This window comes from Pseudorca crassidens, chromosome X, assembly GCF_039906515.1.
Source record: "Pseudorca crassidens isolate mPseCra1 chromosome X, mPseCra1.hap1, whole genome shotgun sequence".
Lineage (NCBI taxonomy): Eukaryota > Metazoa > Chordata > Mammalia > Artiodactyla > Delphinidae > Pseudorca > Pseudorca crassidens.
The window spans coordinates 1,339,906-1,367,337 of NC_090317.1; the positions used below are offsets into that span (position 1 = coordinate 1,339,906).

A 27,432-nucleotide genomic window follows, 5' to 3' on the forward strand; every position below is an offset into this window, starting at 1 on the left:
ACACAACAGATTTTTGTGTGTTGATCTTGTATACTGCAACTTGGTTGAATTCGTTTGTTAACTCTAATAGTGTTTTGTGGATTCTTTAGGGTTTCCTGTACAGAAGAGCATGTCATCTGAGAATAGAAGTAGTTTAACTTCCTTTCCAACTTCGATGCTTTTCATTTCTTTTTCTTGCCTCATTGCTCTGACTAGGACTTCCGTTACAGTCTTGAGTAGAAGCACTGAAAGCAAGGATTCTTCTCTTGTTCCTGATGTTAGGGAAAATGCTTCCAGTCTTCCACCATTGAGTATGACATTAGCTAGGGTATTTCATAAAAGCCTTTTATTTTGTTGAGGAATTTCCCTTCTATTCTTAGTTTGCTGGGTGTTTTTTGTTTGTTTGTTTTTTAATCATGAAAGTTGTTAGATTTTGTTGAATGCTTTTTCTGCATCAACTAAGATGATCATGAGGGTGTTTTCCCCCTTCATTTTATCAATGTGGTTTTGACTAATCAGTTTTCTCATGTTGAGCCATCCTTGCATTCCTGGGATAATTCCTATTTGGACATGGAATGTAATATTTATAATATGCTGCTGGATTCAGCTTGCTAGAATTCTTCCGAGGATTTTTGCATCGATATTCATAAAAGCTATTGGTCTGTAATTTTTCGTATATCTAAGAGTGGAATTGCAGTGTCATATGGTAATTCTATGTTTAACTTATTGAGGAACCACCACCCTACTGATTTCCACAGCAGCTCTACCATTTTTTCATTCCCAACAAGCAGTGTATGTGTGTCCCAATTTCTCCACATCTTCTCCAAAACTTGTTATTTTCTGGGTTTATTTTTGCTTCGTTTTGCTTGTATTAGCTATCCTAGTGGGTGTGAAGTGGTATCTCATGGTGATTTTGATTTGCATTTCTCTAATGACTAAATACGTTGAGCATCCTTTCCTGTGCCTCTTCGGCATTTGTACATCTGCTTTGGAGGAATGCCTATTCAAGTCCTTTGCCCATTGTTTAACTGGGTTGCTTATCTTTTTGTTGTTGACTTGTAAGGTTTCTTTATGCATTCTGGAAAATAGACCTTTCTCAGATATATGATTTGCAAATGTTTCTGCCATCCTATGGGTTGGGCTTCAAAGTGGCTCAGTAGTTGTGGTGCACGGGCTTAGTTGCTCCGTGGCATGTGGGATCTTCCCGGACCCGGACCAGGGCTTGAACCCGTGTCTCACTCTGCATTTGCAGGCGGATTCTTAACCACTGTGCCACCAGGGAAGCCCACTTCTTTTTAAACCAACGTTTAGACAGTGTCATTAAATAAACATCCTTTTCAATGCTAAAACCCGAGTCACTTGTGGCCTTTTCCTGGAAGAGATTTTTGCTGCTGTCAGGTTACAAGAACAGCATAAGAGGCCATTTTCTGGGCATGGAGCCCAGGATTCAAAGGGAAGCTCTAGAGAACATCTGGTCTGCTTGATATATCGAAACTGCATGTGTGTGTTTGTGTGTATGTGTTTCTCTCTGCTGACTCATAGCATTGAAGCGTCTTTGGAAACTCCCCCACCCTTCTAGCCAGCCAGTTTATACACACGCCATCGGCTCCTCCTTGATTCAAATGTTAGGTCAAGAGGAAGAAAGAGAACAAATTCAAGAGTTACTCTCAAGCATCTAGAATTTTCTGCACCTCTTGAAGAGAGACTAGCCCAGCTCTGACTATTACAAGCTGGGCTTTCCTCTTAAAGCACAACCTTCATTTAAGCCTTTGGATAAAACTGGAAGAAAAGAATCTGTGAGTACTGTGGACTGCACAGAAGGCAGGGGGCTGAAAACTGGCAATAAAAACAGAAGGATGGCAGACCCGAGGCCCAGCAGTCAAACAGACCCTGAAATTGAGCTTTTTGTGAAGGTAAGTTTTCTAGCTATAATGAGAGCATACAGAATGTATTATTCCTTGACACTGGACCTCAGCTTTTTTTTTTAAGTCAACATTTCAGCTAGAGATAGGAAATAATTTTGTAATTTTATACCTACTCTGAGTCCTAGAAGAATACCTGGGTGTTTGGCTGCTCTTATATAACAATAGAAAAACACCCCATCTGAAAAAAGCAAGAAGATATGGTAGAAAGACAACTAGACTGGCTGGTAGTTAGAACAAGTTAATTGTATTATTAGTGACTTCCTATGTAACCTTGGACAAATCCCTCCCTCCTTCTTTGTTTTTCCATCTGTACAATAAAGGAGCCTGACAAAATGATCCTTAAGGGCTTTCCAGCTCTCATAATCTGTGTTTTATGAGATATGTTTTGGAAGGCCTGAATGTGGGGAGGAGAGGGCCAAGAATGGCCTGAGAGCCTCATTCCCACACATGGTCCAAATAGAGCTTTCAAAAATTCTCCCACAATGGATGAACATCACAGCAGGGTCAAACGGACACTAGAGGAGAAAAAAGCCAGGAGTCTGTGTGCCTGTTATATGAGTAGGAGGTTTTTTGCCTTGGCTTTTTTTTTTTTAATGTCTTAACATTTCAGAAAAGCCCTTTGGAAAACCCCTAAAGCAGGAGAAAGGAACATGTGTTTCTAAATTAGCTCATCAAGAAAAAGAAAAATTTTGCACGGGTTATTCCAAGTAGAAATTACATAGTTTTCTAAATCCTTGCTTATATTAACTATTTTTCTCTATATTTTCATTGACTATTGGAAGTATTGAGGATGGTAATAATAAAAACAAACTCTTATATCATGCTTAACCCTTTTGTAACACTTTATGTATATTATCTCATTTAGTCCTAACAACTTAGAAGATAGGTTACTCAAAACTTTAGTAATATTGTCCTCATGATTTCTAGGTAAGTAAGCTAAGGAAATAAGGTTTAAGCAACTTGCCTCTAAAACTACATCGCCTCTTGATGGCCTACAAAGGCATAAAATAAGGTGTGCTTACCAAATTTTAGGTTAAACATCTGTTGGCCAAAGTAATACTTTTACAATAATTTTAAAATATTTGACAACTGGTCACATATATACATCAAGGACATAATTAACCAGCCTTTACAAAATTATAGGAGACTCTTGAATTCCTGCATAGCAAAACAATCCAAGTAAGTGTTTGCTTGACTGTGGGGCATAAGAGCTACTTCTCCTATCTCTGGATTCCAGCAAAACATGTCACTGCTCAGACGCAACATAAGTAAGCCTTAACTTCCTAACTGACTTCTTATAACTACCAATTCCAAACCAGAGGTAATAAGTCTCTTCATAGGGTAACTAGTTTCTTTTGTCTAAACTTGCTTATTCAATCCAATCAAACTCCTCTAACCAGTTGTTGGCATTGATCTGTGTGTTTATCTTCATAGACTTCCCGTAATTTGGATGGTAATCGAGACAGGGGAAGTTAGGAAATCACACGTTGGATGAGCAAATGTTAAATTAAATAATAACTTTCAGGTTAAAAACCTAATCATTTATTGAGTACTTATGGCAGGGGCTGTGCTAAGTGGTTTATTATTAACCCTATTTTATGGTTACAGAAACTAAAGCAAAAAGTAGCTAAGTAGCTTTGCATAAGGTCACATAGCTAGTAAATGGCAGGGTCAAGATTCCAGTCCCTTAAAATAGCTGTGCATAATTTTAATTCATTGTTTTCAACTTGGCACACTTTTTAGTAACATTTCCCAGAATTTCATTAGATGAAATCCTCTAGATGTTAGCTTATCTAATGACATTGATACAAGCCACAGATTTTCTGGAAGAACCTTTAGTATCATCTGATCTGGGTTTTTGTTTTGCTTTGCTTTGAGATGGATTCCAAAGATCTCTAGAAGTTTCATAGAAGAGGGGGAATAGGGGCTGAGAGGGGTGAAAATGTTAATGAGAAAATTTAAAAAGCACTACTGTTTACCAGTTGTATCTCCCTTATAATGTGGTATCTTTCTAAAGATTAAATGAGTCTGTAATTTCCCCAGCTATGTCTGGGGACCCTACCACAATTTCCCAATGCCACTGATGGGATCCCTACAAGAAAGTAAGTCCTTTCCTGACACAATTAAGAACTTATATCACACCCGCCCATGTGTTCCATGGAGTGAGTGAAAACATTGCCTTTCAACTCTGAATGATTTCGGCAAGATTTATATCCAGGAACTAAGAACAAAGGATTTTCTAAAAGAACACATTTTGTTTTCTCTAAATGCAGAGTTTATCTTATTGGTTTGTTGTTCATTGATAGATGGAGTTTTTGTGTTCTCTACCAGTCTAAAATTAAGTTTTCATAGATTTGTACATAACATTATAGACTCTAACATTTGGGCCAAAATCCTGACTGTAATATTTTTGTCTTTATTGATAAATGTAAAATAGAAAAAGAGATGATACTCTTCTCTGAATGTTCAGACTATTTTCAAATTATCTTAGAACTATCATAAAGACTATTATAAAGACTGATTAATAAAAAATCCAATAAAACTATTAGATGGGATAAAGCAGTGTTTAAGGAGTGTGGATTGTGGAGTAGACAGTCCTGGATTAGCTACATGAGAAGAGTGTATGGGTCATCAACTCTTGTCTAGCTGAGTGTACTTGAGCAAGTCAGCTTCTCTGAACTTCAATTTCCTCATCTGTAAAACAAGAGTAATGACAGAACCTACCTCACAGGATCATCTTCATTATAAGCATTAAATAAAATAAATTTTTAAGACACAGTAGTTGTTAACATAGCAAACATTCAATAAATGTCAGATGTTCCAGCCATTACTATTTTTCATGTTGAGAAACATAGATCACAAACGCAAAGAGAAAAAGTTGTTTTGGTGAATGACCACATCGTGGTAGTTTTCACATCCATTTCTCCAGGAGGTGGGTCAAAAAGATCTTGCTGTGATTTTTGTCATAGAGTGTTCTGCCTATGTTTTCCTCTAAGAGTTTTATAGTGTCTGGCCTTACATTTAGGTCTTTAATCCCTTTTGAGTTTATTTTTGTGTATGGTGTTAGGGAGTGCTCTAATTTCATTCTTTTACGTGTAGCTGTCCAGTTTTCCCAGCACCACTTATGGAAGAGCCTGTCTTTTTTCCATTGTATATTCATACATTTTGTGTAGTTGCACTTTAAATCAGCATTATTATAAACAGAAAAAAATTCAGTGTTCCTGTAAAATTGTGCTACATTTCCCCCACACCTCACTGTTTTGCCTTTCCTTTTGCCAAAGGCAACCCACCCTTCCTGCTGTATCTATTATCAGACTTCATTCTTCTTCCTGCCTAATCAAGTTTCCATTCACTAACCCCAGTTATGATTGGATCTTTAGCCTGACTTCTGTTACAAAAGAAATTCAGCTGCCAAGGTGGTTGCCTCTTCCCATACCTCTTCACTCCCTGACGCCACAAAAGAGCAACAATAAACATTATTTCCTCTGTTGTACTCACTGCCAGGAAAAGGAAAATTTACCAAAAAATAAGAATTATGTCCAAGATCAAGGTGTCAGTATGGTCAGTTTCTGGTGAGAACTCTCTTCCTGGTTTATTATAGATAGGTGCCTTCTTGCTATGACCTTATATGCATAGTTGTTGGGGGAGATGAAGAAAGAGAGAAAGAAAAAGAGAGAGAGAGCTCTGGTTTCTTCTTATAAGGGCATTAATCCCATCGTAAGGGTTCTACCCTCATGACCTCATCTAAACCAATCACTTCCCAAACACCTCACCTCCAACTACCATCACGTTGGGGGACAGGGATTCAACATTTTAATTTGGGGGGAACACAATTCACAAATCCAAAGTAGATAGCAGTGCACTTCACAGGATTAGGAACTCTAAAGAGTAGGTAAGTGTGTGGAGTAAAGAAAAGGGAAAGAATTCACTTTGGGACATGTTGAGATTGAGGTGTCTATAACTTGGATCTCCCCTCAGGAGACAACATCAGCTATAGCCTTCTCAAGGAGAGGCTCCCCTTTCTTCCTCATTTCTATTACCACTGAGGGTGGCGATGAGGTAGATGTCTTTAGATGTCCTTGCTCCTCATTCTTGTTTCCAGACCATTCTATCTCTCCCATCCAGAGAAATATCTCGGTTGTCTCATAAAATCAGACTAAACCAACCACTACCCCTCCTTATTATAGTAGTCTTCCCAATCCCAGGTCACTTTCCCTTACTTCTTAAGGATTTTATTTCCTGGATCATTGTCACACTCTTCAACACTATGCCTATCATAATTCTTGGTGATTTTAATATCTACACAAATGACCCTTCCAACACTCTGTCCTCTCACATCCTTGGCTTTCTGTCGTCCAGTGACCTTGTTCTTCATAATCTCTCAGGCACTCCCTTCCATGGTTATACCCTTACCTTTGTCATTGCAACGTCTGCAATCGCTGCATAATATCATTTATTTGAGGGGTTTTTTGTTCTTCTTTTTGAAATTTTCCATTTTAATACACTTTATTGAGGTATAATTTACATAAAGTAAGATGTGCTGATTTTTCACTGAAGTGTCTCTGATTTACAATGTGGTGTTAATTTCTGCTGTACAGCAAAGTGATTCAATTACATATATATATACACACATCCTTTTTCATATTCTTTTCCATTATGGTTTATCACAGGATATTGAATATAGTTTCCTGTGCTATACAGTAGGACCTTGTTGTTTATCCATTCTATATATAATAGTTTTCATCTACTAATCCCAAACTCCCAATCCATGCCTCTCCCATCCCCTGCCCCTCTTGGCAACCACAGTCTGCTCTCAATGTCTATGAGTCTGTTTCTATTTCATAGATAAGTTCATTTGTGTCATATTTTAGATTCCACATATAAGCCACATCTATATTTGTCTTTCTCTGTGTGGTTTATTTCCCTCAGTATGATAATCTCTAGGTACATCCATGTTGCTGCAAATGGCATTATTTCATTTTTTATGGCTGAGTAGTGTTCCATCATATATATATATATGGTATATATTATATATATACCATTCCATTATATATGTATATTATATATACCATTCCATTATATATATAATGGATATATATATATCATATCTTCTTAATCCATTCATCTGTCAATGGACACTTAAGTTGCTTCCATGTCTTGGCTATTCTAAATAGTGCTGCTATGAGCATACAGGTGCATTTTCAAATTATAGTTTTGTCTGGATACATGCCCAGGAGTAGGATTGCTGTATCATATGGTAACTCTGTTTAAATTTTTTAAGGAACCTCCGTACTGTTCTCCATAGTGACTGCACCAATTTATGTTCCCACCAGCAGTGTAGGAGGGTTCCCTTTTCTCCACACCCTCTCCAGCATTTATTATTTGTAGACTTTTAATGATGGCCATTCTGACCAGTATGAGGTGGTACCTCATTGTAGTTTTGATTTGCCTTTCTCTAATAATTTGCTATGTTGAGCAAAAGATGAATTTTTAAATGAGTGGTGTTAAGACAACTATTAACTATTTGTAAAATAATAAAATAAAAATAATAAATCTGGAGTCCCAATACATTCCTTATGCCAAAATAAATTCTAAATAGGTGAAACAAATGCAAAAATGAAACCGTAAAGTTACTAGAAGAAAACATGAGGGAACATCTTTATAGTAAAACAAAATAAGAAAGTAATTTTTTTCTTTGCAATCTTGATGTACATAACAGCTGTGTAAGCAGATCAGGAAAACCAGATTTCATAAAGGAAAACAATATAAGATTTTATGTAAAATTTTAATTTTACATAAGGCATTGTTTAAAAATTACATGTAACTTTATCAAAAAGAGTTAGTGTCTTTAGTATACAAGTAATTTTTCCAAAGTAATAAGGAAAAGGTCATCACCTTAATAGATAAATATAAAATTGTCATGAACAAACAAGTCACAGAATAAGGAAATCAAAGTTCCAATGAAAATACTGAATATACCTTTCAAGAAGGAAATTTGGCAGGATCTATGAAAATGGAAAATGAACATAGTCTTTAGTCAGCATTCTGTTGTCATGTACTCATCACTCTGGTAATTTTACATACAATGAAATTATTTGCTTCATTATCTCTCTCTGCCCACAGATGGTAGAATTCATGAGATTAAGGACTACCAACTTTGTCTCTAGCAACTAGCTTATTTCCCAGCAGGCACTCAATACATACTTATTGAGCAAATGAATGAATGAAGCCTTTCTTTATCTTAATAGGCTGGAAGTGATGGGGAGAGTATTGGAAACTGTCCCTTTTGCCAACGCCTTTTTATGATCCTCTGGCTTAAAGGAGTTAAATTCAATGTGACTACCGTTGACATGACCAGGTAAGACAAATCAGGACATGTTTCATTCTGGGGATTAAAATCAGTAGACACCAATACAATGTTGGTGTTTGCATAATGTGTACTTTATCTAGAGGCCTAACTCTGCTTATTTTCAATAATCATAGAAAGCCTGAAGAGCTGAAGGACTTAGCCCCAGGCACAAATCCTCCCTTCCTGATATATAACAAGGAGTTGAAAACAGACTTCATTAAAATTGAGGAGTTCCTAGAGCACACACTGGCTCCTCCAAGGTACAACATTTTTACAGGATATTATTGTTCTTGAGATAATCTATTTTATTGGCTTATTTATTGCAGATTGAGGATTCTTCTAAACATCTAACTCTTTTTCAATTTCAGACTTCTCTTTTGCTATCTTTCTAGAAAAGTTTGCAAAGATCCCCCGATCACTCCATGTATGATTAGAAAACTTTACTACATAATTATTTATTTAACATATGTAAAGCTATTAAAACTTTATGTGATGCAAGTAGTATATTAGGAATGGGCGAAGGATAGACTTGGAAATTGAGGGAGGACAAGTACATTTAGGCCACATTTAATTTTATCCATGTTATCTGATCCATAATGAAGTTTGGGGACATTTATACTGACAGAAGTCAGACTTATTTTATTGTAGAGCCCTCAGAAGATCTACAATTTTGAAATAGGCTTTAATTCAGTCTGATCTCTTAGCTCTACAGGTTGAGAAATATTATGTCTATCACACATAAACTTCCCCCCTTCAACTTCAAATACACAAAGACAGTCAATATAATATTTCAAATTATTTTTAAAATGCATAGCTTGCTTAAAATAAGAAAGTAAATTCTCTGTAGTCTAGAAATAGAGAAGAAACCTATGGTGGGTTAGGAGCGAGGGCATGGGGTAATAGCACTGTATAGTCCATGAGGACTGGTCAGGACTAGTCCATTATACCACTGATGGCATGAAGACAGAACATACCCAACACAAGAAAACCAAGAAACAGGTCTCTCACAGTTAGCCAGAGGCCATAACTCCACGGTCTACACTTGAATGACAGCTGTATGTCTCTGCCCACCCAGGATAGTATCTGGAAACAATAAGCCTACTGTATTCATTTTTTATTTCTGTGCAACAAACTCAGTGTCTTAAAACGTCACTCACTTATTATCCCACAGTTTTCACTGGTCAGAAGTCTGGCTGTAAACTTAAAACTGCTCTAAAAAATAATGTCTTAATCATTACACATACATATGATAAATAAAAGGTTCTATCGGTCCAAAATTCTTCCTACCTAAGAAATTAGGGATACTATTTTAGATTCTTTTCTGTGTACCTATACTATGTCTCTTTCATCCATTATTGGTGGCTTCTTATATTTTAAGCACCGGCTCCAAGTGTTGAGTCTTATTTTGTTCTTTTCTCCTCATCCATCCTCCTCTACTACTGCCTCCCCTCAAACCATCTCTCCAACCTTTTCTTGCTCCCAAAGGTTAACTAGTGAAAAAATCTATTGTGTTATCTTTCCATACCCGTTTTTATGTTCATATAAGCACAATAACAAATTCCCTTTCCTTCCAGTTTTTTACCACTACAAACAGTGCTATAAATAACATCCTTGCTCATATGTCCTTATGTACTGGTGTATTTATTCCCGTGGAATAGATTTCCAGGAGTAAAATTCAAATGGTACATATCTTTTAAAATTTTTACTGCTTTATCCATCAGTGTATAAGTATACACTTTTCCCATATATCTGTAGTACTATGCGTTATCACTCTTTTAAAATTCATGGCAACCTGACGGGTGTAGTGATATCTCACTGATACTTTAGTTTGCATTTCCCTGAATAATAGGTGGATTAGAACATCTTTACACATGTTGGTTGAGCATTTGGTTTTGTTCTGTGAATTACCTTGCCAAATTCTTCTGATTTTCTCTTAGCTTATGTATCATTTAGGGATTGCATTCAACTCTAACTAGAGGCCCAAAACGTAGTGGTTTAGATAAATATGGGTTTTATTTTTCTTACATAATAAGACACCAAGAATGAGGCATTGTAGGGGTAGAATGACAGCTCCATAATTTCACTGGCGACCCAGGCTCTATCTAATATTTCTTTTCTGCCATTCTTCAGGTGAGTTTTCCAGTCTTAAGTTTAATTCACGGTGACAATATGTCTGCTGGAATTCCAGGCAACAGATCTAACTCCCACACAGGAAGAAGGAGAAGGGCAAAGGGCAAAAGATGCAAGTCAGCTTTAAGGAGCTTTCACAGAAGCCACATTCAACAATTTCCATTAACATCTCATTATTCAGAAGTAATTCACATAGTCATACCTAAATACAAAGGGAAGCTAGGAAACATAGTTTTCATCCATGTTTATTGCCATCCCTAATAAAATAAGATTCAGTTAATGAGAGACAGAGAGAGAGGGAGAGAGAGAGAGAGGGAGAAAGTGGTACATAACTGTGTTATCTTCCATATTCTGCCCCTCTGACCATCCAAATAAATGTGTGTATCCTTATTCCCATACATGGAACACACTTACTCCCAAGAGAGATAACTCCCAAGTCCCCTACAGTTACTGCATCCAGTTCAAAGTCCAGGATCTTTGAGTGATGCGCAACATCTCTCTTAGATATTAATGGTCGAACAGTCAAATAAATTAAAAGACAAGTTCTTTCCACCTTCTGCTTGACACATGCAATAGTCAGTGGTGGAGCAGGAATTGGATAACTGGAATAAAATTTTCCATTTTTAAAAGGAAATATAGGATAACACATCCCTGGTTCATAATAGTTACCATTGTTGGAGAAAACAGCTGGAAGATATATTCCAAGTTTTGGTGTTACAAACAATGCTAAAATGAACTTTCTTTTGACAAGGTCCTCCAGAGTGGTTATTTAGTCTGCCACATTGCTGAATACCAGAGCTCTTCCATATAATCTTTGTTTCATCTAAAATTTTAAAACCTGTTAGATACCCACATCAATGAAAATGGTGGAGTAGGGAACTCCAAAATGTCATCCCTCCATAATAACAATTAATAGCCCAGCAAAAGCTGTCAGAATCAACTTTGCCAGAACTCTGGAATCTAACCAAAAGTTTACAAGCAGCCTGGGGTTTCTTAATGAAGAATAAAGAAGCAAAATTTCAGTAAGAGAGCCCTGTGGCATTTTAGCTTACCCTGTTACCATCCTCAACTACTCAGTTCTTTAGAAGCCTTAAAGAGAGCAGTCCACATTGCAGAAACAGGTTGCTCGTACCAGAGGACAGGATATGGACCTTATTCTCAAATAACTGTGGTTGTGTGGTTTGACCTGGTGGCACCTCGAGGGATTGACTCAAGGGTTTGCCTTTTTTTTCACCTACTTTGGAGCTTCCTCAGGGCTGAGGCAGCTTCCCTGTTGGCACTCATGCAAGGCGTTTAGAAGCAAATGTATTAGCCACTGCCACATGGGACAAGGAATAAAACTTGGAGAAAGCAATAGACAAACTGAAAAGTCTGCAAATAAAAGAGGCTGAGATGGGACTTCCCTGGTGGTGCAGTGGTTAAGAATCTGCCTGCCAATGTAGGGGCCACAGGTTCAAGCCCTGGTCCAGGAAGATCCCACATGCCATGGAGCAACTAAGCCCATGTGCCACAACTACTGAGCCCACGTGCCAAAACTACTGAGCTCGCGAGCCACAACTACTGAAGTCCACGCACCTAGAGCCCATGCTCCGCAACAAGAGAAGCCACTACAATGAGAACCCCATGCACCGCAATGAAGAGTAGCCCCCGCTCGCTGCAACTAGAGAAAGCCTGCGTGCAGAAATGAAGACCCAACGCAGCCAAAAATAAATAAATAAATTTATTTTTTAAAAAATAAAGAGGCTGAGACACTTGGGAGATAGTGGAATAAGGGCTTTAAATTAATGTATTCCAGGGAATCTAGAAGTCCAAGCACATGCCCAAGTCTCGACCTATGCGCAGAAAAAACAACCTGAGAAGACTTTAAGCTTTCACTTCTGGCTAAATTCAGGCACCACACAAGTAGAAAGTGAAGGCTAAGGCAGAATTATAAACTGCATACCTAAGCATTGAAGGAGTACCCAAACACAGAGCCAGCTCACAAACACCAGGAGAGCTTTTTATCCCTTGGTTTGTTGTTTGTGTGTTTGTATCTTTGTTTGTTTTGCTTCCAGGAGTTTAAGGAAATTTCTGTCAAATCAATAACTGACCAAAGATAATGAGAAAAAGATTTCAGTGGCCACACACAAGAAAGAATAGACTTTACAAAAATACTTCAGAAAATTCACTAAACAAATAAACAACAACACCCAAAAAAAGCAACAACAAACCCTATTTGTTGGAAGGGAAGGGAAGAATCTGTTTTCCAGAGTTTCCACATTATAATATTAAAGTGTCCTATTTTCAAAATATATATATAAGGTATGTCAAAAAAAAACAAGGGGCTTCCCTGGGGGCACAGTGGTTGAGAATCTGCCTGCTAATTCAGGGGACACGGGTTCGAGCCCTGGTCTGGGAGGATCCTACATGCCGCGGATCAACTAGGCCCATGAGCCACAACTACAGAGCCTGTGCGTCTGGAGCCTGTGCTCTGCAACAAGAGAGGCCGCGATAGTGAGAGGCCCACACACCACGATGAAGAGTGGCCCCCGCTTGCCACAACTAGAGATAGCCCTCGCACAGAAACGAAGACCCAACACAGCAAAAATAAATTAATTAATTGATAAACTCCTACCCCCAACATCTTCTTAAAAAAAAAAAACAAGAATGTGTGGCCCATTCACAGAAAAAAAGTAATTAATAGAAATTGTCCCTGAGGAAACCCAGACCCTGATTTAATAGACAAAGACTTTAAATCAATTGTCTTAAATATGTTTAGATAGCTAAAGAAAACCATGGACAAAGAATTAAAGGAAATCAAGAAAACAATGTCTCAATAAAGAGAGAATATCAATAAAAAATATAAATAATAAAAAGGAATCAAATAGACATTCTGGAGTTGAAAAGTACAATAACTAAAATGAACAATTCACTAGAGGGTTCAACATCAGATTTGAACAGACAGAAGAAAGAATCTGCAAAACTGAGCATAAGTTAATTGAGAGTATCCAGTCTAAGGAAAAGGAAGAAAATTAACAGAGCTTAACAGACCTGTTGGATACCATAAAATGTACAAAGATACACATGATAGGGAAGAGATGGCAGAGAGAAAGAGGCAGAAAGAATATCTGAGGAAACAATGGCTGAAGACTTCCCAAGTTTAATGAAAGATACAAACCTATTAATCCAAGAAGGTCAACAAACTCCAAGTGGAATAAACTCAAAGAGATCAACACCAAGATACATTATTATAAAATTATCTAAAGCCAAAGCCAAAGACATAATCTTGAAAGCATCAAGAAATAAATGACTCATCATGTAGAGGGGATTCTCAATAAGATTAACAGATAAGTTTCATCAGAAATCATGGAGGCCAGAAGGCAGAGAGATGATATATTTAAAGTGTTGAGAGAGAAAATATCAACCAAGAATTCAATATCTGGCAAAAATATCCTTCAAAAATGAAAGAGAACTTAAGACATTCCACATGAACGAAAACTGAGGGATTTTGTTGCTAGTAGGCCTGCTCTGCAAGAAATGCTATCAGAAGTCCTTCAGGCAGAAATGAGAGGCCATTAGAAAGTAATTCAAAGTCATATAAGAAATAAAAGAGCACCAGTAAAGGAAAAATAACACACATGATCATCTCAGTTGACACAGAAAAAGCATTTGACAAAATCCAATACCATGTTATGATAATACTCAACAAACTAGTACTAAAAGGGAGCGTCCTTAACCTGATAAAGGGACTCTATGAAAAACCCATGGATAACATCATACTTAAAAGTGAAGGATTGAAAACTTTCTCCCTAAGGTCAGAAACAAGACAAATATGCCATTTTTGCCACTTCTATTCAACATTGTACTGAAAGTTCTAGCCAGAGCAATTATGCAAGAAAAAGAAATAAAAGTCATCCAAATTGGAAAGGAAAAAGTAAAATGATATTGGCAGATATGATCTTTTATGTAGAAAATCCTTTAAAGTCCACTGAAATACTATTAGAACTAATAAAAATTCAGCACAGTTGCAAGATACAGATCAAAATACAATAAATAATTTTATTTCTATATACTGTCAATGAATCATCCAAAAAGTAAATTAGGAAAACAATTCCATTTTCAGTAGCATCAAAAATAATAAACTACTTAGAAATAAATTTAACCAAGGAAGAGAAAGACTTGTACATGAAGACTACAAACAATTGCTAAAATAACATCCTAGCTTCTCATGGTTTTCCAGCAATCATTACCTTATATATACATAACTCCAACCTTCCATCTTCACATAGCATTCTCCCTGTGTCTCTGTCTCTTCATAAAGTGTTCTTTTTTAAGGACACCAGTCATATTGGATTAATGGGCCCACCTTACTCCATATGGCCTCATCTTAACTATTACAGCTGTAACAATCCTATTTCAAAATAAGGTTACATTATGAAGTATTGGAGTTTATGACTTCAACATACCTTTTTGGGGGGACACAATTCAACCTATACAAATATCCCATGTTCATGGATTAGAAGACCTAATATATTAATGTAGAAATATTCCCCAAAGTGATCTATTAATTCAATGCAATACCAACCAAAATTCCAATGGTGTTTTTACAGAAATGAAAAAGCCAATCCTCAAATCCATATGGAATTGCAAGAGATCACAAATAGCTAAAATAGTCTTTGATAAAGACAAAAAATTGGAGGACTCATGCTTCCTGATTTCAAAACTTACTACACAGCTACAGTAATCAAAACAATCAGTACTTGCATAATAATATACCATTGGAATAGAATTGAAAGTCCAAAAATAAACCCATACATCGGTGGTCAATTGATTTTCAAGAGTGCCAAAACCATTCCAGGGTGAAAGAATAGTCTCTCCAACAAGTGGTGCTGGGACAGCTAGATATTCACATTGGCATGCCAAAGAATAAAGTTATACCCTTACCTCACATCATATACCAAAATCAACTTAAAATATATCAGACCTAATGTGTGGATTAAAACTATAAAACATTTAGAAGAAAATATAGAGGTAACTCTTCAAGACCTTGTATTCGGCAATGGATTCTTAGATATAACACCAAAAGCACATACAGCAAAAGAAGAAAATAGAAAATAGAAAAGTTAGATGATCTGGAAGATAGAATAATGGAAATAACCCAATCAGAACAGTAGAAAGAAATTTTTTTTTAATGAGGAACGTTTAAGAGACCTCTGAGACAACATCAAGTGTACTAATATTCACATTATAGGGATCCCCAAAGGAGAAAAGAGAGAAAGGGATAGAAAGGTATTTGATGAAATCATGGCTGAAAATTTCCTAAAGCTGATGAAGGAAAAAGATTTCCAGGTACAGGAAGCACAGAGACTCCCAAACAAGATAAACCCAAAGAGACCCACACCAACACATATCATAGTTAAAATGGCAAAATTTAAAGATAAAGAGAGAATTCTAAAGGCAGCAAGAGAAAAAGAATATTTTTTTTCCACTTAGAGAAGACGCTTTAACACTTCTTTTAGGGTTGGTTTAGTATTGATGAGCTTTTTTAGTTTTTTCTTGTCTGAGAAGTTCTTTACCTCTCCTTCAATTCTGAATGATAACTTTGCTGGGTAGAGTATCCTAGGTTGTAGGTTTTCCCTTTCAGAACTTTAAATATATCATGTCACTCCCTTCTGGCCTGCAAAGTTTCTGCAGAAAAATAAGCTGATAGCCTTATGGCAGTTCCCTTGTATGTGACTAGTATCCAAAATATATAAAAGAACGCTTACAACTCACTAACAGAAAGCAAACAACCTAATTTTAAAATGGAAAGAGGATTTGAGTAGACAATTCTCCAGAGAATATATACAAGTGGCTAATAAGTACTTGCAAAGATACTTAATGTCATTAGTCATTATAGAAATGAAAATCAAAACCACAATGCCCATTTTTTCACACACACACTGTATTTTATTTTTACAAGAGATAAATAAACTGACACCAAGCATTGTAAATGGATGACCACAGCAATGATTGCAATTACCAAACACAAAACACACTCATACTATGTCATAATATTGACATTCAGTCCAGTAATCCTCCACTGTAACAACTCCTTTACTTTGCAGTGAAAATTGATTGTTATATTTTTTGCCTCTGAGCCCTTGTGGGATTTTTTTAAATTCAAACAGAAAGTCACAAAAATTATAATCATCCTCATCAGTTCACTCAGTCCCATGTAATTAATTTTTTTTCATCTTGATCTTTTGTTAGCACTTTTATGAATTCATTAGTTTTCCATTAGAGTTCTGAAAATGCTTATTCATTCAGTTCAGCAGTATAGTCAGTTACCAGAAATCTGTACTTGTCAGAGTCTTTTCCATGAATGCCTTGAAGATGAAACCCTTTTATAGGAACATTTCTGCATTTACAGAGAGTACACCCAGAACTGTCTGCAAATGACAAAAGACTTAAAAATGACCACAGTTAAAGATTTGATGATGGACTTCCCTGGTGGCGCAGTGGTTGAGAGTCTGCCTCCTGATGCAGGGGACACGGGTTCGTGCACCGGTCTGGAAAGATCCCACATGCCACGGAGCGGCTGGGCCCATGAGCCATGGCCGCTGAGCCTGCACATCCAGAGCCTGTGCTCCGCAACGGGAGAGGCCACAACAGTGAGAGGCCCACATACCACAAAAAAAAAAAAAAAGATTTGATGAAAGTTCACAATAATTCAATTGACAAGGACATTTAATTATTTCTGAGATATACATTTTAAAGTCATAACTAGAATTATGACTTATAACATTATACCAGAACATGTAAGATTTTTAGAAATTTCATGAAATGTCTAAAATATTTATATTAACATATTTCCATACAAATAACCCAAAGGAAGTTTAGTATTAGTTGTTTTGTTTGTTTGTTCGTTATTTTTTGTACTGCAGGTTCTTATCAGCCATCAATTTTATACACATCAGTGTATACATGTCAATCCCAATCGCCCAATTCAGCACACCACCATCCCCACCCCACCGCGGTTTTCCCCCCTTGGTGTCCATATGTTTGTTCTCTACATCTGTGTCTCAACTTCTGCCCTGCAAACTGGTTCATCTGTACCATTTTTCTAGGTTCCACATACATGCATTACTATACGATATTTCTTTTTCTCTTTCTGACTTACTTCACTCTGTATGACAGTCTCTAGATCCATCCACGTCTCAACAGATGACTCAGTTTTGTTCCTTTTTATGGCTAATATTCCATTGTATATATGTACCACAACTTCTTTATCCATTCATCTGTTGATGGGCATTTAGGTTGCTTCCATGACCTGGCTATTGTAAGTAGTGCTGCAATGAACATTGGGGTGCATGTATCTTTTGGAATTATGGTTTTCTCTGGGTAGATGCCCAGTAGTTGGATTGCTGGATCATATGGTAAATCTATTTTTAGTTTTTTAAGGAACCTCCATACTGTTCTCCATAGTGGCTGTATCAATTTACATCCCAACCAACAAGTGCAAGAGGGTTCCCTTTTGTCCACACCCTCTCCAGCATTTGTTGTTTCTAGATTTTCTGATGATGCCCATTCTAACTGGTGTGAGGCGATACCTCATTGTAGTTTTGATTTGCATTTCTCTAATAATTAGTGATGTTGAGCAGCTTTTCATGTGCTTCTTGGCCATCTGTATGTCTTCTTTGGAGAAATGTCTATTTAGGTCTTCTGCCCATTTTTGGATTGGGTTGTTTGTTTCTTTAATATTGAGCTGCATGAGCTGTTTATATATTTTGGAGATTAATCCTTTGTCCATTGATCCATTTGCAAATATTTTCTCCCATTCTGAGGGTTGTCTTTTCGTCTTGTTTATGGTTTCATTTGCTGTGCAAAAGCTTTGAAGTTTCCTTAGGTCCCATTTGTTTATTTTTGTTTTTATTTCCATTACTCTAGGAGGTGGATCCAAAAAGATCTTGCTGTGATTTATGTCGAAGAGTGTTCTTCCTATGTTTTCCTCTAAGAGTTTTATAGTGTCTGGTCTTACATTTAGGTCTCTAATCCATTTTGAGTTTATTGTTGTGTATGCTGTCAGGGAGTGTTCTAATTTCATTCTTTTACATATAGCTGTCCAGTTTCCCAGCACCACTTATTGAAGAGACTGTCTTTTCTCCATTGTGTATCTTTGCATCCTTTGTCATAGATTAGTTGACCATAGGTGCGTGGGTTTACCTCTGGGCTTTCTATCTTGTTCCATTATCTATGTTTCTGTTTTTATGCCAGTACCATATTGCTTGATTACTGTAGCTTTGTAGTATAGTCTGAAGTCAGGGAGTCTGATTACTCCAGCTCCGTTTTTTTCCCTTAAGACTGCTTTGGCTTTTCAGAGTCTTTTGTGTCTCCATACAAATTTTAAGATGATTTGTTCTAGTTCTGTAAAAAAATGCCATTGGTAATTTGATAGGGATTGCATTGAATCTGTAGATTGCTTTGGGTAGTATAGTCATTTTCACAATATTGATTCTTCCAATCCAAGAACATGGTATATCTCTGCATCTATTTGTATCATCTTTAATTTCTTTCATCAGTGTCTTATAATTTTCTGCATACAGGTCTTTTGTCTCCTTAGGTAGGTTTATTCCTAGGTATTTTATTCTTTTTGTTGCAATGGTAAATGGGAGTGTTTTCTTGATTTCACTTTCAGATTTTTCAACATTAGTGAATAGGAATGCCAGAGATTTCTGTGCATTAATTTTGTATCCTGCTACTTTACCAAATTTGTTGATTAGCTCTAGTAGTTTTCTGGTAGCATCTTTAGGATTCTCTATGTATAGTATCTTGTCATCTGCAAACAGTGACAGCTTTACTTCTTCTTTTCTGATTTGGATTCCTTTTATTTCTTTTTCTTCTCTGATTGCTGTGGCTAAGACTTCCAAAACTATGTTGAATAAGAGTGGTGAGAGTGGGCAACCTTGTCTTGTTCCTGATCTTAGTGGAAATGGTTTCAGTTTTTCACCATTGAGGATGATGTTAGCTGTAAGTTTGTCATATATGGCCTTTATCATGTTGAGATAATTTCCTTCTATGTCTACTTTCTGGAGGGTTTTTTATCATAAATGGGTATTGAATTTTGTCAAAAGCTTTCTCTGCATCTATTGAGGTGATCATATGGTTTTTCTTCTTCAATTTGTTAATATGGTGTATCACATTGATTGATTTGTGTGTATTGAAGAATCCTTGCATTCCTGGGATAAACCCCACTTGATCATGGTGTATGATCCTTTTAATGTGCTGTTGGATTCTGTTTGCTAGTATTTTATTGAGGATTTTTGCATCTATGTTCATCAGTGACATTGGCCTGTAGTTTTCTTTCTTTGTGACCACTTATTGAAGACACTGTCTTTTCTCTATTGTATATTTTTGTCTCCTTTGTTGTAGATTATTTGACCATATGTGTGTGGGTTTATTTCTTGGTTCTCTATTCTATTCCGCTGATTTATGTCTGTTTTTGTTCCAGTACCACACTGTTTTGATTACTGTAGCTTTGTAGTATAGTCTGATGTCAGAGACTGTGATACCTCCAGCTTTGTTCTTTTCTTTCTCAAGATTGTTTTGGTATTTGGGGGTCTTTTGTGGTTCCATGTAAATTTTAGGATTATTTGTTCTTAGTTCTGTGGAAAATGTCAGGGTATTTTGATAGGGATTGCATTAAAACTGTAGATTGCTTGGGTAGTGTGGACATTTTAACAATAGTAATTCTTCCAATCCAAGAACACAAGATGTTTTTCCATTTCTTTGTATCATTTTCAAATTCCCTCATCAATGTTTATAGTTTTTAGAGTATAGGTGTTTCACCTCCTTGGTTAATTTTTTCTGAGGTATTTTATTCTTTTTGACATACTTGTAAGTTGGATTGTTTCCTTAATTTCTCTTTCTAATAGTTCTTTATTAGAGTATAGAAAAGCAACAGATTTCTGTATATTAATCATGTATCCTGCAACTTTAGTGTATTCATTTCTTAGTTCTAATACATATTCAAACAGAAACACGTGCACAAATGTTCATAGCAACAGTATTTACACTAGATAAAAGCTGAAAACAACACAAATGTCCATCAACTGATTACTAGATAAACAAAATGTGGTATATCCATACAATGAAATATTATTCATCCATAAAAAGGAATGAAGTGCTGATACATACTAGAATAAGGATGAGCCTTGAAGCATTATACTAAGTGAAAGAAGCCAAACACAAAAGGCCATGCATTTTATGATTCCATTTACATGAAATGTCCAGTATAAACAAGTCCATAGAGACAGAAAGATTAGTGATTCTAGGAGTGAATGGGGAGTAACTGCTTAATGGGAACACAGCTTCCTTTTTGAGTGATGAAAATGTTCTGGAACTAGATAGGGGTGATGGGTGCACAACACTGTGAATGTACTAAAAATCTCAATGAATTGTACACTTTAAAATGGTTTAAATGGTGAGTTTCATATTATGTGAATTTTACCTCAATTTACAAAATACTATTGGGTTTTAATTGAAATCACATTTAATTTGTATTACTATTTATACAAATTTCATTTTTATGATGTGACTTCTTCCCATCAGAGGACATGATTTGAGTATTTGTTTGGGTATCATCTTATGTTCTTTTTTAAAAATCGAGGTATAGGGCTTCCCTGGTGGCACAGTGGTTGAGAGTCCACCTGCCGATGCAGGGGACACGGGTTCGCGCCCCGGTCCAGGAAGATCCCATGTGCCACGGAGTGGCTGGGCCCGTGAGCCATGGCGGCTGAGCCTGCGCGTCCGGAGCCTGTGCTCCGTGAAGGGAGAGGCCACATCAGTGAGAGGCCCGCGTACCAAAAAAAAAAAAAAATTGAGGTATAACTGTCATATAACATTGTGTAAGTTTAAGGTATACAACAAATTGATTCGATACATTTATATAGTGCACAATGATCACCACCATAGCATCAGCTAACACCTCTATTCCATCACATAATTATCATTTATTTTTAGTCATGATAATGGTTAAGATCTAGTCTATTAGCAACTTTGAAGTTTATAATATAGTATTGTTGACTATAATCACTATGCAGCAGATTCGACTTCTTGGATTTATTTACTAGTTGAAAGTTTTTACTCTTAAATAACATCTCCCCAATTCCTCCAGCCCCCAGCATTCTACTCTCTATATTTATGAGTTTGGCTTTTTTAGAGTGTACATATAAGTGATTCATACAGTATTTGTCTTTCTCTGTCCGACTTCACTTACTATAGTGCTCTCAAGATCCATTCATGTTGGCACAAATGGCAGGATTTCCTTCTTTCTCATGGCTAATGTTCCATTTTGTGTGTGTGTGTGTGTGTGTGTGTAAAACCACATCTTCTTTATCTATTCATCCACTGATGGACACTTAGGTTATGAACCTAAATGTCTGTTTTATGTTCTTTGATGAGATTTTGTAGTGTTTTTTTTATATTGATTCTATACCTTTTGCATTAAATTATTTCTAAATATTTTATACTTTTGTCACTATTGTAAGTGGAATATGCTACTAATATCCATTTTGTTCTGGTTATTGCTAACATAGAAAAGCTATTTCTTTAATGTTTGATTTGTATTTAGCCATCTTACCAAAATAGCTCATTAATTCTAGTAATTGTTTTTCTATACTTTCTTGGTTTTTCTAAGTATACAATTATATTGTTACTTCTCTTACAATAATTATACTGGTTGCTTTATGTTGTTGTCTTCCTCCACTTGCTAAATCCTCAAAAAAATGTCAACTATAATAGTAATTGTAGGCATTTCTGTCTTGTTCCTAAACTTAATGTAAAAACTGTAGAGTCACCATTTAGAATGATGTTTTTTCTTGTCTTACTGATCAGTACATTCAGCACAATGTTGAAGTGCAGTAGTGATCATGATTATCTTCATCATTTACTGATTTTAAAGGAAATAGTGCTAACATTTCACCATTTAAAATGATGCTTGCTGAAAATTTTTGATGGATACTTTTGACCAAGTTAAAGAAATTAATAAATTCATTTAACAAATATTTACTGAATACTTAATAAGTGTCAGGTACTATTCTAGGCACTTGGGACACATCAGTGAATAAAATGGGCAAAAGCTCTCTGCCCTAGCTGAGCTTACATTTTAGTTAAGGAAGACAGCAAATAAGCAAGATAAAAAGCAAAATATAAACTATTTTAGATGATGATAAATACTAAGAAAAAGTAAAGCAAGGGAGGGAAGTAGTGAGTGTTAGGGCCAGGGGAGAGGTTGCAATGTCCGATAAGGTGGCCAGAGAAAGTCCTCACTTAGGAGGATATATCAGATTAAAATACCTGAAAGAAGAGGGGGAGAGGGCCATGTGCATAAATGAGGGAAAGCACTTTATTTAGGGGCAGACCAAGTGAAAAGGACCTGGGGTGGGAGCTTGTCAGGCCTATTTGAAGAAGAGCAAGGAGGTCAGTGTGAAGTGAAGTAAGGAAGAGAGCAAGAAGAGATGAGAGCAGAAGGTAAGCTTGGGTCAGATCACACTGGCCCTTGTAGACCACTGTGAAGACTTGGGCTCTGAGTGAATGATATGGAGACATTGCAAGGTAATGAGTAGGAAAGAGAAATGATATGACTTAAGTTTTAACATGACTGCTCTGGCAGCAGGTGGAGAATATCCTGGGAGTGTGAGGGATAAGCATGGAAGAGGGGGGATAATCAAAAAGTGTTGCAGTAATATAGGCTTTGGACCAGGCAGGGAGCAGTGGAGGTGGTGAGTAGTGGACAGATTCTGGATACATTTTGAAAGGTAGTCTGGCTGGAGTTGCTAATGGATCAAATGTGGGCATGGAGAGAAAGAGGGATCAAAGAAGATGGCTAAGTGTTTGGCTCAACCATTTCTAGTTGCTAGTGTGGGGTTTTATGAATAGGAATTGATTTTCACTGAACACTTTTGGGGCATCTATTCATGACCATACGGTTTTCCTTATTTAATTTGTTAATGTGGTAAATTACATTATTACATTACTTTAATTTATTATGCTAAATTAACTTTGTATTACTAAGAGGAGGACATCTTGGCTACTTTTCCCCCATCCTCTCCATCCTCTTTATTCTTTTATGTATTTTGTTATTTGAAGCCATGTTTTTTCCTACTACTTATCTTTGAAAATGTATTACCACCATATCTTCTGCCAAACAGGCTTTTAGGAGCAAGTATGGGGACCCAACAGCCATTTGAAACATTGTTTCTATAGATAAATGAGCTTTGAATTCCAAACAGCTGGTTTCCCTGTGAACTTTAGAAGCTAAAGTATTTTCAGAGTGGGAAAAAAACATATTTCCAGTGAAAGGTTTCTCAGCACCTTCAGTTTCCAGCACAATTTTCCAAAACTTCTCTCAGTAGAGTGCAACAAAGACACCAGGTCTACGTCTTGTTATGGGTGAATGTTATGTGCAGTGATGTTTCTTTTTAAGGTATCCTCACCTGAGTCCCAAGAACAAGGAGTCTTTTGATGTGGGCTGTAACCTCTTTGCCAAGTTTTCTGCATACATTAAGAACGCACAAAAGGAGGCAAATAAGAGTAAGATACCTTTCTTTAAGTCTTTTCGTTTTTCTCACTCACATGCTCACTCTCATATTCTGACTCAACTAAAATAGGACTTTCCTGAATATATAGTATATATTGGGGAATACTCTTCATCTCACTCTCTGTTCTCTCTTCTGAAATTCCTTGCATGAAGTTTTATTGGATTTAGAATCTAATATTCAATATAGGAATCACCAACTTAGCTCTATTAGAACATTGACATGCCAGGGGTGAACTAACTGCTGAACTGTATTTCTTAACCCCCCCCAACTTTCCCAGTCTTGTGTACCTTTAAGGTTTCTTAAACCATAGCACCTACCATTTCTCACAAACACTCTCGAATAGGTTTACTATTCTCTGAATCATGAGAGCTATTAGTCTCTGATTCCACTTTCTGACTCTTCTTGAGTGATAATATATATTACCTTTCTTTTTCTTTGACTCTCCTCCCAATTTACCTCCTCAAGAAGAGTCCAAAAATATGTCTACTCACCATTTGATTAAACATCTGATTCTGTCTTATCAGTGGTAGCTGAGCATTCTAGTTAATGTGTGAGAAGCATATTGGGAGACTGCACGTTTATATATAAGCAACCCTTTGACTTCATTGCCTCAGATTTCGAAAAATCTCTGCTCAAAGAATTTAAGCGTCTGGATGACTACTTGAACACCCCACTTCTAGATGAAATTGATCCAGACAGTGCTGAGGAACTCACAGTTTCCAGAAGATTGTTCTTGGATGGGGATCAGCTGACACTGGCTGACTGCAGTCTGTTACCCAAACTGAACATTATTAAAGTAAGTCTTCCTAGGGCAGGCTGAATGATTCAGAGGAGTTTGGGAGTTGCCAACAGGAAGCACAGTGACCATTCAGTGTGAGTTTTTATATGAGGGCTTTGTCATCATCATTATGCATAGGGTATGTCTCCTTTTTCTCCTCAGAGGAAAAATCCATAATGATCTTCTCTGGGAAGCATAAAAACTTCTTGTTTCTTTCTTCCTAAATCAGAAGGTGTTTTCCACTGTCTTGTCTATAAAACAAGGGTAATAGTACCCATTTCACAGAACTGTTGAGAAAATTAAATTAAGGCATATGGAATATTAGAAAAGTGTCTGGATCATAACAAGTGATAATAAAGTGAGCTATTAATATTATTATTAACTAATTGTTCATTTAACAAGTTTTTATTGAACAGACCTTATTTTATCTCAGGTCCTATGCCAGACACAAAGAATACATAAAGAAGTAAGACACTGTCGAACCCTAAACAGTGAAAAGATCTGTGCTCTTTTTCTGTGCTTCCTTCTTCTAAACATTCATAATTAAATACACCATAAATATAATAAAAATGATTACAAGCATGGAGTTTTGTCTGCATTTGTAGACAAAACATTAAAATAGTAAATCCAAGATTCTTTAAGTTTATTTTGTAGTACTTTTTGTGTAGGTAACACGTCCTCAATGATCCTAATTTTTGACATATGTTTTTACACACTAGGCATTTTACTGATGCCCCTACCAATTGCTTTTTCCTCTTTTTTTCCAAAACCTTAGGTTGCTGCAAAGAAATACCGTGATTTCGACATTCCAGGAGAATTCTCAGGAGTCTGGCGCTATCTCCACAATGCCTATGCCCGTGAAGAATTTACCCACACGTGTCCTGAAGACAAAGAAATTGAAAATACCTATGCAAGTGTGGCTAAGCAAAAGAGTTAGGACAGCTCTTTCAGTAGAAAAACCTCTCTTTTCACTTGTTATCATATTAGAAAATCTTTTGGAAATAAGAATATGGAAAATATGGTTTCCTCTATCCAACTTTCTTATGAAAAAGAATGCTATATTTTCTGTATCTAGTTAATCCAAACTATCTGCTCACTGTGTATTCTAAAGGTCTTCATATTTTCATTTTGCCTTTTAATTCCCATGGCACAACCACTGCGATCTTAAATGATATGGAAAGTATCAATATCTTTCGCTGGAATGCATCATGTGTGCAAGCTCAACAGATGGCTGAAGTTACAAATGACATACAGTCACAGTCTCAAACTGTTCCTTAGAAATATTTACATCTAAATCATTAAAACAATTTTACTAAGAAATTTGACTGACCAAAAGTTCTTGTTGCTGTCCATTAAAGGGTAAAGTAAACCATTCTTAAAGGATAATCACAAATCTTTCTACAGAATTTAAAATGTTCCATTACTATATGTACTCAAATATACATGTTAAAATACAATCAAATCACTCAAATCTGAAAACAAAAACTGAACTTTACTTTTGCTCCTTCAAAAGAGAAACAAAGTTCAGCCTCAAAAAAGAGAGAGAGGTGTTTTTAGAGGTCTTGGTGGGATTTACATAAAATTTATTTATTTATTTTTTGGCCATGCTGTGGGGCATGTGGGTTTTAGTTCCCCAACCAGGGATGGAACCCATGCCCCCTGCAGTGGAAGCTCAGAGTCTTAACCACTGGACCACCAGGGAAGTCCCTAGATAAAATTTAAATAAAGCAGTGTTTTCATAGGTTCAAAGAAAAGTAAGGCAATGAGTAAAGAGTTAACAGGCCTGGAACAGGCTCACGAAAAAATGCTCATCATCGCTAATTATTAGAGAAATGCAAATCGAAACTACAATGAGGTACCAGCTCACACTGGTCAGAATGGCCATCATTAAAAAGTCTACAAATAATAAATGCTGGAGAGGGTGTGGAGGAAAGGGAACTCTCCTACACTGTTGGTGGGAATATAAGTTGGTACAGCTACTATGGAAAACAGTATGGAGGTTCCTCAAAAAAACTAAAAACAGAGTTGCCATATGATCCAGCAATCCCACTCCTGGGCATGTACCCAGACAGAACTTTAATTTGAAAAGATACACGCGCCCCTATTTTCATAGCAACACTATTCACAATAGCCAAGACATGGAAACAACCTAAATGTCCATCAACAGATGAATGGATAAAGAAGATGTGGTGTGTGTGTGTATATAGATATAGATATAGATAGATATAGTGGAATATTACTCAGCCATAAAAAAGAATGAACTAATGTCACTTGCAGCAATGTGGATGGACCTAGAGATTGTCATACTAAGCAAAGTAAGTCAGAGAAAGACAAATATCATATGATATCACTTATATGTGGAATCTAAAATACGACATAAATCAACATATCTATGAAACAGACTCACAGACATAGACAACAGACTTGTGGTTGCCAAAGGGGGGCTTGGGAGGGAATGATTGGGAGTGTGAGATTAGCAGAGGCAAACTATTATATATCGGATGGATGGATAAACAACAAGGTCCTACTGTATATAGCTGAGGGAAGTATATTCAATATCCTTTGATAAACCATAATGCAAAAGAATATGTATATACATGTACGTATAACTGAGTCACTATGCTGTACAGCAGAAACTAGCACAGCATTGTAAATCAACTATACTTCAATAAAATTAAAAAACAAAAAGAGTTAACAGGCCTGGGTATAGAA

General features: G+C 36.5%; 1 protein-coding gene across 1 annotated transcript; it reads left to right on the top strand.

Moving 5' to 3' along the window:
- The first annotated feature begins 1,544 nt into the window (after positions 1 to 1,544).
- CLIC2 (chloride intracellular channel 2) lies at positions 1,545 to 26,040 on the top strand. The gene is made up of 6 exons (XM_067722318.1): positions 1,545 to 1,892; positions 8,153 to 8,262; positions 8,388 to 8,513; positions 23,828 to 23,934; positions 24,557 to 24,738; positions 25,496 to 26,040. The coding sequence occupies exons 1-6, from the start codon at positions 1,836 to 1,838 to the stop codon at positions 25,655 to 25,657; spliced, it is 744 nt and encodes a 247-aa protein (XP_067578419.1). The 5' UTR covers positions 1,545 to 1,835; the 3' UTR covers positions 25,658 to 26,040.
- Positions 26,041 to 27,432: the final 1,392 nt, after the last annotated feature.

Excerpts from the sequence above, each read along its gene's own strand:
- CLIC2 (XM_067722318.1), top strand. The coding sequence starts at position 1,836 with ATGGCAGACCCGAGGCCCAGCAGTCAAACAGACCCTGAAATTGAGCTT. Across the intron at positions 1,893-8,152 it reads AAATTGAGCTTTTTGTGAAG|GCTGGAAGTGATGGGGAGAG; the intron begins GTAAGTTTTCTA and ends TTATCTTAATAG. Across the intron at positions 24,739-25,495 it reads CCAAACTGAACATTATTAAA|GTTGCTGCAAAGAAATACCG; the intron begins GTAAGTCTTCCT and ends CCAAAACCTTAG.